The sequence below is a fragment of the Drosophila teissieri genome, chromosome 3R (genome assembly GCF_016746235.2).
Source record: "Drosophila teissieri strain GT53w chromosome 3R, Prin_Dtei_1.1, whole genome shotgun sequence".
In the NCBI taxonomy this organism is placed as follows: domain Eukaryota; kingdom Metazoa; phylum Arthropoda; class Insecta; order Diptera; family Drosophilidae; genus Drosophila; species Drosophila teissieri.
Window position 1 is genome coordinate 7,903,498 of NC_053032.1, and position 10,575 is coordinate 7,914,072.

Sequence of the window (10,575 nt, forward strand, 5' to 3'; positions counted from 1 at the left end):
AAAATACATAGTTATAAAATTAAAACAAGAGAGAATGCTATAGTCGAGTTTCCCAACAATCCGATACCCGTTACACAGCTATTGGAAGTGCGAACGAATAATATTCTAATTTTTGTGTCATATAGATAAAAATGGGGAAAACAAGAATTAAAGGAAACAGAAATTTTAAAATGGTTCAAAAACGTGGGCGTGTGAGTTTTCGACGGTTTGTGGGCGTCTATGTCTCTGGAATCTGCATGCTTTATCTCAATTTTCAAGATTTTCTAGTTTCTGAGATCTCGACGTTCATATGAGCAATGGGTATAAAATATATTAAATAATAATATATAATATAATTCAAATAAAATGTCGGGGATGTCCATTATACCCTTATCGTCCTACCCTTCCATTCAGCTGTCAAGTGTTTGTTGTTTCAAATTCAGTAAAGTTTCGAGTTTTTCAGGCCAATGAGCGGACGTAAGCCAGTCCGGTGAGTTCGTCGAATCACTTGATCAGAAAGTTCCAAAACACCGACTCCGACCTAGGACTCAAGAAGTGGCCACGTGAGCACCGCACTTTGGACCACAGATCCAGATCATGATGGGGACAACGGACTTCGAATATCCTTCTATGCCCCGCTGCCAGCGGTGACTGACTATCTCCGGATTTACCACACCACCACCACCACCGCCACCGGACACCGACACCTTTGTGACGTAAGGACTCCGACTAGAGGGTACGACGGTCCGATTTGGAGCCGCCGTCTGAGAACAGTGTAAAACACCATAAAAAGTGAGATATCCCAAAGGTAAGAATATTATAATAATTGTATGTAAAGAGCATTATAGCGCCGTATTTATCGATATGTACATATATATTTATGCAGCATTTTAATCCACGTAAAATCGAACAATGGTTGCGTTTTCTTTGCCAACAGTGTGACGCTGTTCCTAGCCTTTACGGCTAGGAAAGGACATATGTATGTCCATATAAACTACTCCCCCTGTTCTACAATTGACCGTTTTTTTTTTAGATATCGCAAAAACAATTCGTTTTAGATTACACGGGAACCAACGACCTCGATTTCGACCAGGCCAGAGAGTACGTGGAGAAGGTGTAGGTCTTTTACAGGCACGCAGGCAAGCAGGAGAGCGCTGGAGAAACCTCCAGCTACAACTAAGAAGTTGCTTCAATCAGGTCCAACTCACTCAGATGCGAAAGCCAATAGCAAGTCTTTAGCGAGCAGGCCATGCTGTTTAGGGACCTCTCCTACCGGTCTATCCAGGAGTTGAAGGACATACGAGACACCTTATTTTTTTCTGTAAAACCTGATAGATGTTGGGAAGTTGTAAGTATGCATGAAAAATACAATTTACCCCTTGAGAAAAATAATTACAAAGCTCTTTAACGTGTAATAAACTCTTCGATTTGTTAAATTGAAGGTCCTGGACTATAAAGTGTACAAAATGTATACACATATGTACAGGGTGGGCCATCTACATGTGACCCGTGTGATTCGTAAATAAAATTGTTAAGGAAAAGACAATTTGTTATTTTTATGCACAGGCATTTATTTTAATTCAAGGAGACTAATATTATTAACATTTAAAATATTATTTGGCTCAAGTGCTCGCCTTTTTCCCTGATGACGAAATTTGCTCTTTTTTCGGCCTTTTTCATCACTTTCTCGAGCGTAGCTTTAGGTATCGCCGCTATTTCACGTTCGATGTTCGCCTTGAGTTGAGTCAAAGTCCTTGGCTTGTTGATGTACACTTTAGGTTCAAAAATCCCCACAAATAAAAGTCTGCGGGATGTTACATTTTTGGCAGTTTAAGCTTGGCCTCAATAGGAAAAACTTTAAAAACTATTTTAGAAGTCACCCAGGTACCTTGCTTGTAGCCTTGCTTTTATGGTACGTTGTTCTGACTTATTTTTCTTGGCCGAATTTCTAAATTCGGTATTGATAAGGTATTAGGAGTCTAAACAGAGGAATATCTTAGATTGTTTACAGGAATCGAAAGTAGATTAGGAAGCTGAATTACCGGCGGAAGACCCTTGAATTTCGTCGCCAACGGGCGTCTTTCAGCGGAGCGAATTGAATGCGACATCAACGCCATTGGATTATTGGCTTATTTGGATTTATTTTTTGAGTGCCAGTTTCCACACGCCATAAATCAAACGCTCCAAACTGCCGCCGCTCGGATTCCGAATGCAATTACTCAATTAATTTGAATATAATTGTCACAATTTCCCACTTGAAACCACACAAAGCCATGAACCGATGGATATAAAACAGAGACACCCAGAAATTGGGCGCGTTGGCGGGGCAAATGAAAAACGAGATCGCAATTTTAAGCGCACATCAAATAAAAATGTACACAGCGCCTCAATGGATTTTCCGATAAAATGTCAAAGGCTTTTATGGAGGAACTGTGCCGCAGTCACTCCGCCATCCACTTGACAGCATGGATCTGGATCTGTGGCAGTGACAGCAAGAGTGAAAGGCGAAAAGGCTGAGTAAAAAGGCAAAGAACGTGAAGAGTCGACTACAAGATACCTCTGAAATCGAGACAATAAGGTGGAACTAACGATTTGATTTACAAAACAATGTGTGCTAAAGGTACAATCAGGGCCAAATTTTACTACTGTGCAATGCATTTGCGAGGCCATTAAAAGCAATCCGAATAAACCTTAAGGTGAGTTGTTTTCATATTTCCGACAAACTATTATATTATTCATTTTATATGTACCCTTGCATATGGCATATTGATTTCAGTCAGAAGCCTGCAATGCAGTAAAGAGTACAATGTATGTAAATCCATGATCAGCACCAACAGCCGAGGCGAAATAGTCCACGCAAACTAGTCTCGCAGTTCTAAAGCTATCTTCATAATATTTCCCAAAAGTCTTATTTCTATTGCAGGTAGTATATAAGTCGACACGGACTAAGGTATCACATGGCTGCAATAGGAATAAACAAAGAAGACATGGAATAAAAATGTATCGTCCTGTTTTTGAGCATAAGCATGTTTATGTTTTTTAATAGATTCCCTTGATAAAATCTAATTACATTTTTTCTTTTAAATTTTAATGGATTAATATATTTGGAAATTGACACTGCATCATAGAATTATATATTCAATATAAGTAAGAAACGTGAAGGAAAGCGACTAGCGTCTTATACTCACAACTTCCGTAACTAACAACTTGCATAAATATTTAGTATCAGCTCGGGATAAAGTTACGCAATTGATCTGGCGGCATTATTCAAAGACTGCGGGAAATGGGAAACTGTTTTGGGCCCAAAGCCACCGATGGAGCTGCTGCTATTGTTGCGTTTTCATACTGTTTATTTATTGTTGTTAATAAATCTTAATTTGCTTACCTTACGCCTGCTTTGGCGGCCTGACATTGAGGAAATGCAAACGAGAGCAGTGAAAGCAATCGGGAGAAAGGGGAAGTACGCAATGGGGCGGGGCTGTGCTGCAGGGTGAGACGGGGTGAGGGGGAGAGGGGCAGAGGGGGATATGGGGGGTAGGGGTGCAGCTGCGACAGCGGCGCTTGAACCTTTGATCCCCTGACGGAACATGAATTAAACGGCGCTTCAGAGCGAACTCTATCCTGGCTTATCGCCAACTCCCCGATCCTTCGTGTGATATATGGGAATGACAAATTCTCCACTTGAGAGTTGCGCCGGTCTAGACTCCAGACCGGGGACCCAGATCCTCGACGGAGGGGCGCACGTCGCCGCAACATTGCCGCCGACATTGAAAGACGAGACCGTAATTGTTTATGGGTATGGATCGCATATTCATATTCCGCCTTCGCGACGGGGCGTGGCTGGTCAGTGTGGTCCATTAGGTCGTGTTTAGTGCCACTTGACATGCATTATCCTCCGCCTGCGAGGGCGTTTTGTTGGCAACTCCACGGACTCCTCCTTGGGACGCTGGGAGTTGAGAGAAATAACGACCTTCAGGAGAACGAGTATCGCAAGCCAATGTAATTTCCTTACGAATAATACATATATAGAAAAGAATTCTCTATAGAACACGGCTTTTCGATCCAATTAATAAAATTTTTAATCCACATTAATTGCTTATATTCTTCAAGGTATGTTTACATATTGTTAGTGCTTGTTTTCTGTCTCAATTTATTAAAAACCAGGAGTAACGCTATAGTCGAGTTCCTTGGCTGTCCCATACCCTCTAATCATTGAGATATTCATACGGACAGACAAACGGAAGAAAGCCAGTTCGACTACGCAAGTCATATTGATCTGGAATACATATAGCTAAACAGGGTGGAAAACGCCTTCTTCGACATTTTGCATTTATATTAACCATTTTTATGGTTTCTCGTGAATTTTCAGTGAAATTTCTCAGTTAAGAGAACTAAAATTAAAGGAAGCCTTTATTTTCAGTGCGTGCAAATGTTTTTCAGATGTTAAAACAAGTTTGCAAACTAAAACTTTAATCCCAGCTTTACTCCAGATGATCAGTATCGTTATAGTTTGGAGGATATATTCATTGAGTGCAGTTGAGCTAATCCGTGATCCCCGTGACTGACACTTAGCCAAAGGCAAAAAATCGGAGTATTCAGCCGACGGCTAACCCCAGAAGCTCCGGCTGTCAGAAATGAGGAAACTCAAAACGAAAGTGTGATCAGCTGCACTTGTTGGTCTGTGGCCGCAACCCCCCGTTCACCCGATGACCCCGGCATTGTTTGTGGAGTAATTGATATGCCACTGCCACAACACCACCGACACCACCGACACCAGTGATCCACCACCAGACTCAGCCCCCAATGAAATATTAGCCTTTGCCCCGATGGCTGTCATAAAATGCCCTGCTTCTCGTATCTGAAGGAGGGTATCTGTATCTGGGGAGGCAGGAAAACATTTTACAGTTGCATTGCTGCCACTTAAACGTTTCATAAATGCAACCTTTGTAATGTCTGCCGCCAACGCACTTCCCCTTTCCCCCTCCCCAGGAATCCCTGCGAAAAGCAGAAAAGGGAAAACATTTCCATTTCCACTAAAGCGGAAATTGTGGTGTTTTCATTCGCCTTCGAATTCGTTTTTCATAAAACTGATCGCCCGCTCCGATAAAATTGATTTATGCGGCGATCGGCGGCAATTATACGCAGATGCGGTGCCTAATGGATCGGTGGCCGATCGAAAGCTGTTCATGAAGATATAAATACGAGTGTGGCAGAACAAGGAGTCATGGGATTCCGTGGTGCAAGTTTATATGACAGCCAAGCTGAAATTCTGATTGATCTTCCAGTAAAATCAGTTGTAATGTGCTGAGTTGCAAAATACAAAAGGATACCAACCGAAAATCGTTCAATATGTAATAAATTCCTTTAATGTATTCCCTGATGAAAAGTCGAAATACATGCCCACCAGTTTAAAGAATGAAACATTACCTTTATATTGTTTCTACGTCCAAGAATCAATTGAATTTAATGTAACCTTACTTTTTGATCAGAGAAATGTTAACCATCTCCTTATCGTGACATTTTATTGTGAGCTTACAAATCAAATCTGAAAGTCACCCCCATGTGAAATACTGCATGCATAAATCCTTAAGAATGGAATATACTGTCTGAAATGTTGGTCTTAAGCTTTATTTATTGTCCAATATATACATAAAACAAAGTACTAGAGCTATGAGGCGTTTTCCTTACACTACATCTTGTATTCTGCTTGAAACTGCAATAAATTAGAGACTCGAATCCATCGTCCTGCGAGGTGCCCACTACATGTGCTGGATCTGCTGCTGCTGTGCATGATGCTGCTGCTGCTGCTGGGATTGCTGCATGGTTGGGGGCCACATCACGTGGTTGGGAATCGTTGGGATCGGCGGGGGCAGAGATGTGGGCGAGTGGAGTGGCTCGGACTTCAGCTTCAGGTGCTTGGCGATGCCCTCGCAGTCGATGTCGCCACGCTTCGATTTGTAGCGGCGATTCTGGAACCAAATCTTCACCTGGGTGGCCGACAGGTTGAGCTTTTGGGCGATTATCTCGCGCTCCGCACCCGTCAGATACTTTTTCAGCCGAAAGCGACATTCCAGCTCCAGTACCTGTGCCTGGGAGAAAAGCACCCGAGGCTTCCGCTTCATCCTTGGCTTCGAGGAACCACTGCTGCTCCCCGGGTTGCTGTTCCCACTGATGCTGTTTTTTCGCAGCTCGGAACGTGAGGAGGTCACCTGGCTGTTATCCTCTGGAAGATAAGAAATGTCGAATATATAGTGTGTTAGGATAGTATGCGTTTACTTTACGATCCATTGGCATATAAGGCTTTATAATAAAATGTTATAAATGTGTTCAATCTCATAACATTGTAATGCTACATTTTGAAACTTTTCTATTTAATTGACGATTTTCTTTTCGAAATGGAACTATTTTTGGGCATGCTAACATTCGCTGTATGTATGGGTTGGCTTTAACTTTTTCGTAATTTTTTAATTACCATCAACTTTAAAAGACTATTATGTTTGAAAGCGGTGTGCAACAAACATATTTTATAAACCCACAGCTTCTTCCCTTCTATTCCCCAAATCTCCCTAGTTGTTAACACCTCTCTCCTTTGAGTAATTGTGCGCTGCAGATACTCACTCTTTTTGCCGCCTTCATCTGCACTGTAGATGCTCCTCAGGGAGGACGAGTTGCTAGCGGTCTCCATGAGCCGCTGCGTCAGGGGATTGCCGCACAGCTTCTGCGTCGGAGCTTGCAGGCTGTCCACCTCGGCGGAGCTGTTGAGGTCCAGGGTGGGCGAGGGCGTCACGTAGGGCGTGGGTATGTACTCGCTCTTGATGCCCACCGCCGAGGGCGTGGCTCCGCCGTACACGTCTCCGGATCCGGCGTAGTTGTAGTTGTAGGAGGCGGGAGTCTGGTAGGCCGTGGCCGAGGCCGAGGCCGAGGCTCCGGCGTAGAACTGCGAGGCGGACATGTTGTAGGCCGAGGCCGAGTGCTGGAAGCTCTGGTGGGGATGTCCGTGATGGTGCTGGAACATGTGGGCGGGCATTCCGTAGTCCTGATATCCGCCGTACAGCTGGTGCGGCGGGGGTGGCAAGAGCGGCGATAGGGACGACGACGTGGTGGTGCCATCGTCCAAGTGCTGGTGATGCAGTTGCTGCTGCGGGATCGGCAGCTCGGATTGCTGATGCTGTTGGTGGTTGAGGTACTGGTGGGGATACTGGTACTCACCGGCGCCGAAGAGCGCCGAGGCAGTCGCCGCGCTGCGGGAAAGCAGGAAAATGGAAAAGCGCAAGGTTAGAAACGGGGCAGCACACATATATGGCCGCCATATGTTGCATCTCGCCGGACACAGCGGCTCCCCGGGCTGAGGACTTTTGCCCACTTCCTGCTGGCGCGACAGGATCCATGGTGACATCATTTCATGGCTCATCAGGCAATTAAGGACGCCCCTGCGCGGCGGTCCACACATGCGAATCACACATGTTGACCAGCCCAGAAGGGATCGAGCGAAACAGCGATCGTCCTGACTCCCGACTGCCTGCCTCGGACCTTGTTGTTCTTATTGTTAACACTGTGTCTCCCAGTCTTTGTCTTCGGCCTCTTGAACAAACAACGATGATTTGTCAAAGCCTCGAACCTCGAGCTCGACGCTCAGCGGTCCCAGATCCTATTTGCAATTCATGCTTTCTATGTGTTTTCATAGGATTTCTTCTGCTGCGTCTCGGCGGAAGGTTATCAAAATATTATCTTTCTTTGGAAAATTGGTAGAAATTAATTTTCCTATGGAGCCCTATTAAAAAAAAATAAATAAAGGCGATTGGGAAGGGCAGGGGCGCTGTCTTCGAGAAGAAGTCACTGACAGGTACAAGTGGTGGAAATAGCCATACATACCAGTTGATATGTAAAAAATGGATTAACTAACAGTTGGTCAGGGGTAAAAGACTATCAGAACTGCACAATTAACTATAAAAACTGATTTTAGGAAATCGTATTTTCAATATACGAGTGTACCCCTGTATAAAATTGTTTTGTTTGGGTACACTGGTACGATTCTGCTCAGTAGAACTGAGCTGATTGGTAACATATAAAGCTTAGTCTTTGGGACTGCATTACTCTGCCTCGTAGTGTTCTGGTCTATAGGCTTTTAATTGTTGTTGGCCCTTTATGAATAATTGATTCTAAACTTTCAGCCTTACCCATCGAGATGTCCGTAGGAGCCTTCGTAGGCCTCCGTTTGATTGACCATGTTCAGGATATCCTTGACCGAAAACGGAGTGGTATTCAGGGCATCCGCGTTTGTCAGGCTGCCCGGACTGGGCGACTGATTGTAGTGATCGTAATAGCCACCCGATTGAGCCTGCTGCTGGTGGTGCTGCAACATCCTCGCAATGCGATCACTTGGCCACTTGAGAAGCACTTCGGTTTATACAAATTCAACAATTTGCTTTGGCCAATTCGCACTTGAACTTGCGACACTTGAATGGGTATTTCGCTAGTCAGCTAGTCGGGTAGTCGGGTAGTCGGGTAATCGGAATATCGGGCGCACACCCCACGCAACCGTTAGCGCAACTGTAAGTGAGTCGCAACCCTGTAATCCGCTAGTCCGCCAGTCCGCAAGTCCGCAATTCCGTAAACCGTAAACCGTAACGCGTGAGCCGTAAAGCGCCGTTCCGATGCGCACTCGACCGTGTCTGCAATTTGTCAGCTCGACTTTGGTACTGAACGCGTACTACTTTCACCCCAGACCGCCTCATACCGATGTGTTTATGTGTGCGTGTCAGTGTGTGCACAGTGCGCACCCGAGCAAAATGGCCGCCATGGAGCCAATCACAGCACAGCATCGGAATGCGGCATCTCGCTCTTCGGTTGTTTACGAGTATGATTGTGCTATCCCCCTGAATTTATTCACTATAAATAATATATCGCTCGAAAATAACAGATTCCTGCGTGTGGGATGTCCTGGATATCGGGTGTCCAGTTATATCAACGCCTAGGCACAACGATACACCTATAAAATATGTATGGGAAAATTAAAACAAAACAATTAAATCCATTCGTTCATTCAATATTCAATAACCAAATGGATTTTAGAGGCGTATATTTATGCTATCCAGACTATATCTTGAACTCTGCTCATCACTCAATCCGAACATGTTTGCTTGTATGCTTGTCTGCTCATATGCAAGTATGAAAGTATCTTTGCACAATCGAACACATTGTACCTGACTATCAGATTCAACATCCTACTCCTACAACTGCGCTGCCTGATCCCCGTTCTTATTGGTTGTTTGTTCGCAGCCACTTTATGCAGATTTGGTTTCGCTACTTGAGCTTAAGTATCAGTATTTATTATCGCAAAGTCCTTAAGTTTTATAGTCCCCATGTATTTACGTTTGTCCGCGCGTTTTGTGTATAGAGCGGTTGTCAAGTGGCGCTCAAGTGTAGATTTTCGCACACTTGATTTTAAGAGTGTACTAAGCTAACAAATAAGATAATCGTGGGGAATATGTTTGCATTTAATGTTACGCCCTCATACATTTTTGTAATTTTACTTGAAACTGTTATGATATAATAAGAATGATCAGCATGGATAAATGTACTATAGCAGTCCGTCCAGCAAAAAAGAGCTAAAATAGAGCAGTATTATAATAAAATCTCGCTTTTTATGGTTAGTTTAACTTCATGCTAAAACTTGTTATGATTTTAACTGACTTTTTTCAATTTTATAGGTTTTGTATATCTCAATTTTTAGCATTATATAATTGGATGTTATATTGAAGAACTTCTTTTAATAATGCGTCTTAAAACGGCGGTTTTTCGACTTGGAATAATATTAAGTCGCATTCTACGGGAAAAATATTAATGCTGTGCCGGACGTGTGAACGAAAGTCCACGTAGTGACTAAGGGCACCATAAGAGTGTGTGAACTGTGTACAGGAAAAAATTAAAATCTGCTGTAAAAGTCCGTTGGACCAATCTAAATTTGTATCAGGAACATAAATGTATTACTATATTATTATAATACATATTAAAAGTATTCCATAAAATAGTAACAAAAATTGAGTTGATAATAATTAAAGAAGTTGCATCAAGCGAATCCTCAATTTGTGATAAATCTATCGCTCTGTTAAAAAAATAGAAGAATTTAAAAACCTTAACGTGTTTCTGTTTATCTATTGACTTTTAGTCCGTGTGTCCCAATTTTAGTATTGTTGAGTAGTTTTTTAAACAGTTCGATATAAGAAACGTTAGTTCTACTGCTTTACCGAGATAAAAACATTATACCAAAAAAATACTAAATCCTGGTTGATTTGTCAAAAAGAGTCCTTACGATTTCTATTTACATCAAAAACTGTATAACCGATTAATTTCCTAAATTTTTATATAAAAATCCGTAAAATGTAAAGTTTCAAAGTCATTAGGCAATAACAAGTTCGAGACCTAAGCATATTGTTGTTAAAAAGATATAAATTTCAAAAATTTTCATCTCTTTCTTTACTTAATTTGGTTCGTAATTTGCTTCTCTTTTATTCATGTTTGTCAACACAACGTCGACTAAGCTAGTCGAGTTAGAAGCTCAGGCTTATATACCCTAAGAATAATTATATATTTCAA

At 42.6% G+C, this 10,575-nt stretch overlaps 1 protein-coding gene and 1 long non-coding RNA gene across 4 annotated transcripts; one reads left to right on the plus strand and one right to left on the minus strand.

Annotated features, from left to right (window-relative positions):
• The first annotated feature begins 375 nt into the window (after window positions 1-375).
• On the plus strand, window positions 376-2,668 carry LOC122621336. Of its 3 annotated transcripts, none has more exons than XR_006326207.1 (5): window positions 376-469; window positions 525-787; window positions 866-958; window positions 1,013-1,327; window positions 1,980-2,665. It is a non-coding gene; the product is annotated as an uncharacterized LOC122621336 (long non-coding RNA). The 3 variants fall into 3 exon arrangements; XR_006326208.1 differs by having other exon boundaries at window positions 435-469; window positions 533-787; window positions 1,980-2,668; XR_006326209.1 differs by lacking the exon at window positions 866-958 and having other exon boundaries at window positions 1,980-2,668.
• Window positions 2,669-5,738: 3,070 nt separating this feature from the next.
• Window positions 5,739-8,341, minus strand: LOC122621659 (muscle-specific homeobox protein tinman). Its single transcript, XM_043799599.1, has 3 exons — window positions 8,157-8,341; window positions 6,598-7,220; window positions 5,739-6,202 (listed from the first exon to the last, which is right to left on the minus strand). Exons 1-3 carry the CDS (start codon window positions 8,339-8,341, stop codon window positions 5,739-5,741), a joined length of 1,272 nt encoding a protein of 423 aa, XP_043655534.1.
• Window positions 8,342-10,575: the final 2,234 nt, after the last annotated feature.

What these genes read in the sequence shown, in the direction of transcription:
- LOC122621659 (XM_043799599.1), bottom strand. Translation starts at nt 8,341, where the DNA reads ATGTTGCAGCACCACCAGCAGCAGGCTCAATCGGGTGGCTATTACGAT. An exon ending in TCCTACGGACATCTCGATGG is followed by an intron (nt 7,221 to 8,156) that starts GTAAGGCTGAAA and finishes GCTTTCCCGCAG; the next exon opens with CGCGGCGACTGCCTCGGCGC. An exon ending in AGATGAAGGCGGCAAAAAGA is followed by an intron (nt 6,203 to 6,597) that starts GTGAGTATCTGC and finishes CTTATCTTCCAG; the next exon opens with AGGATAACAGCCAGGTGACC.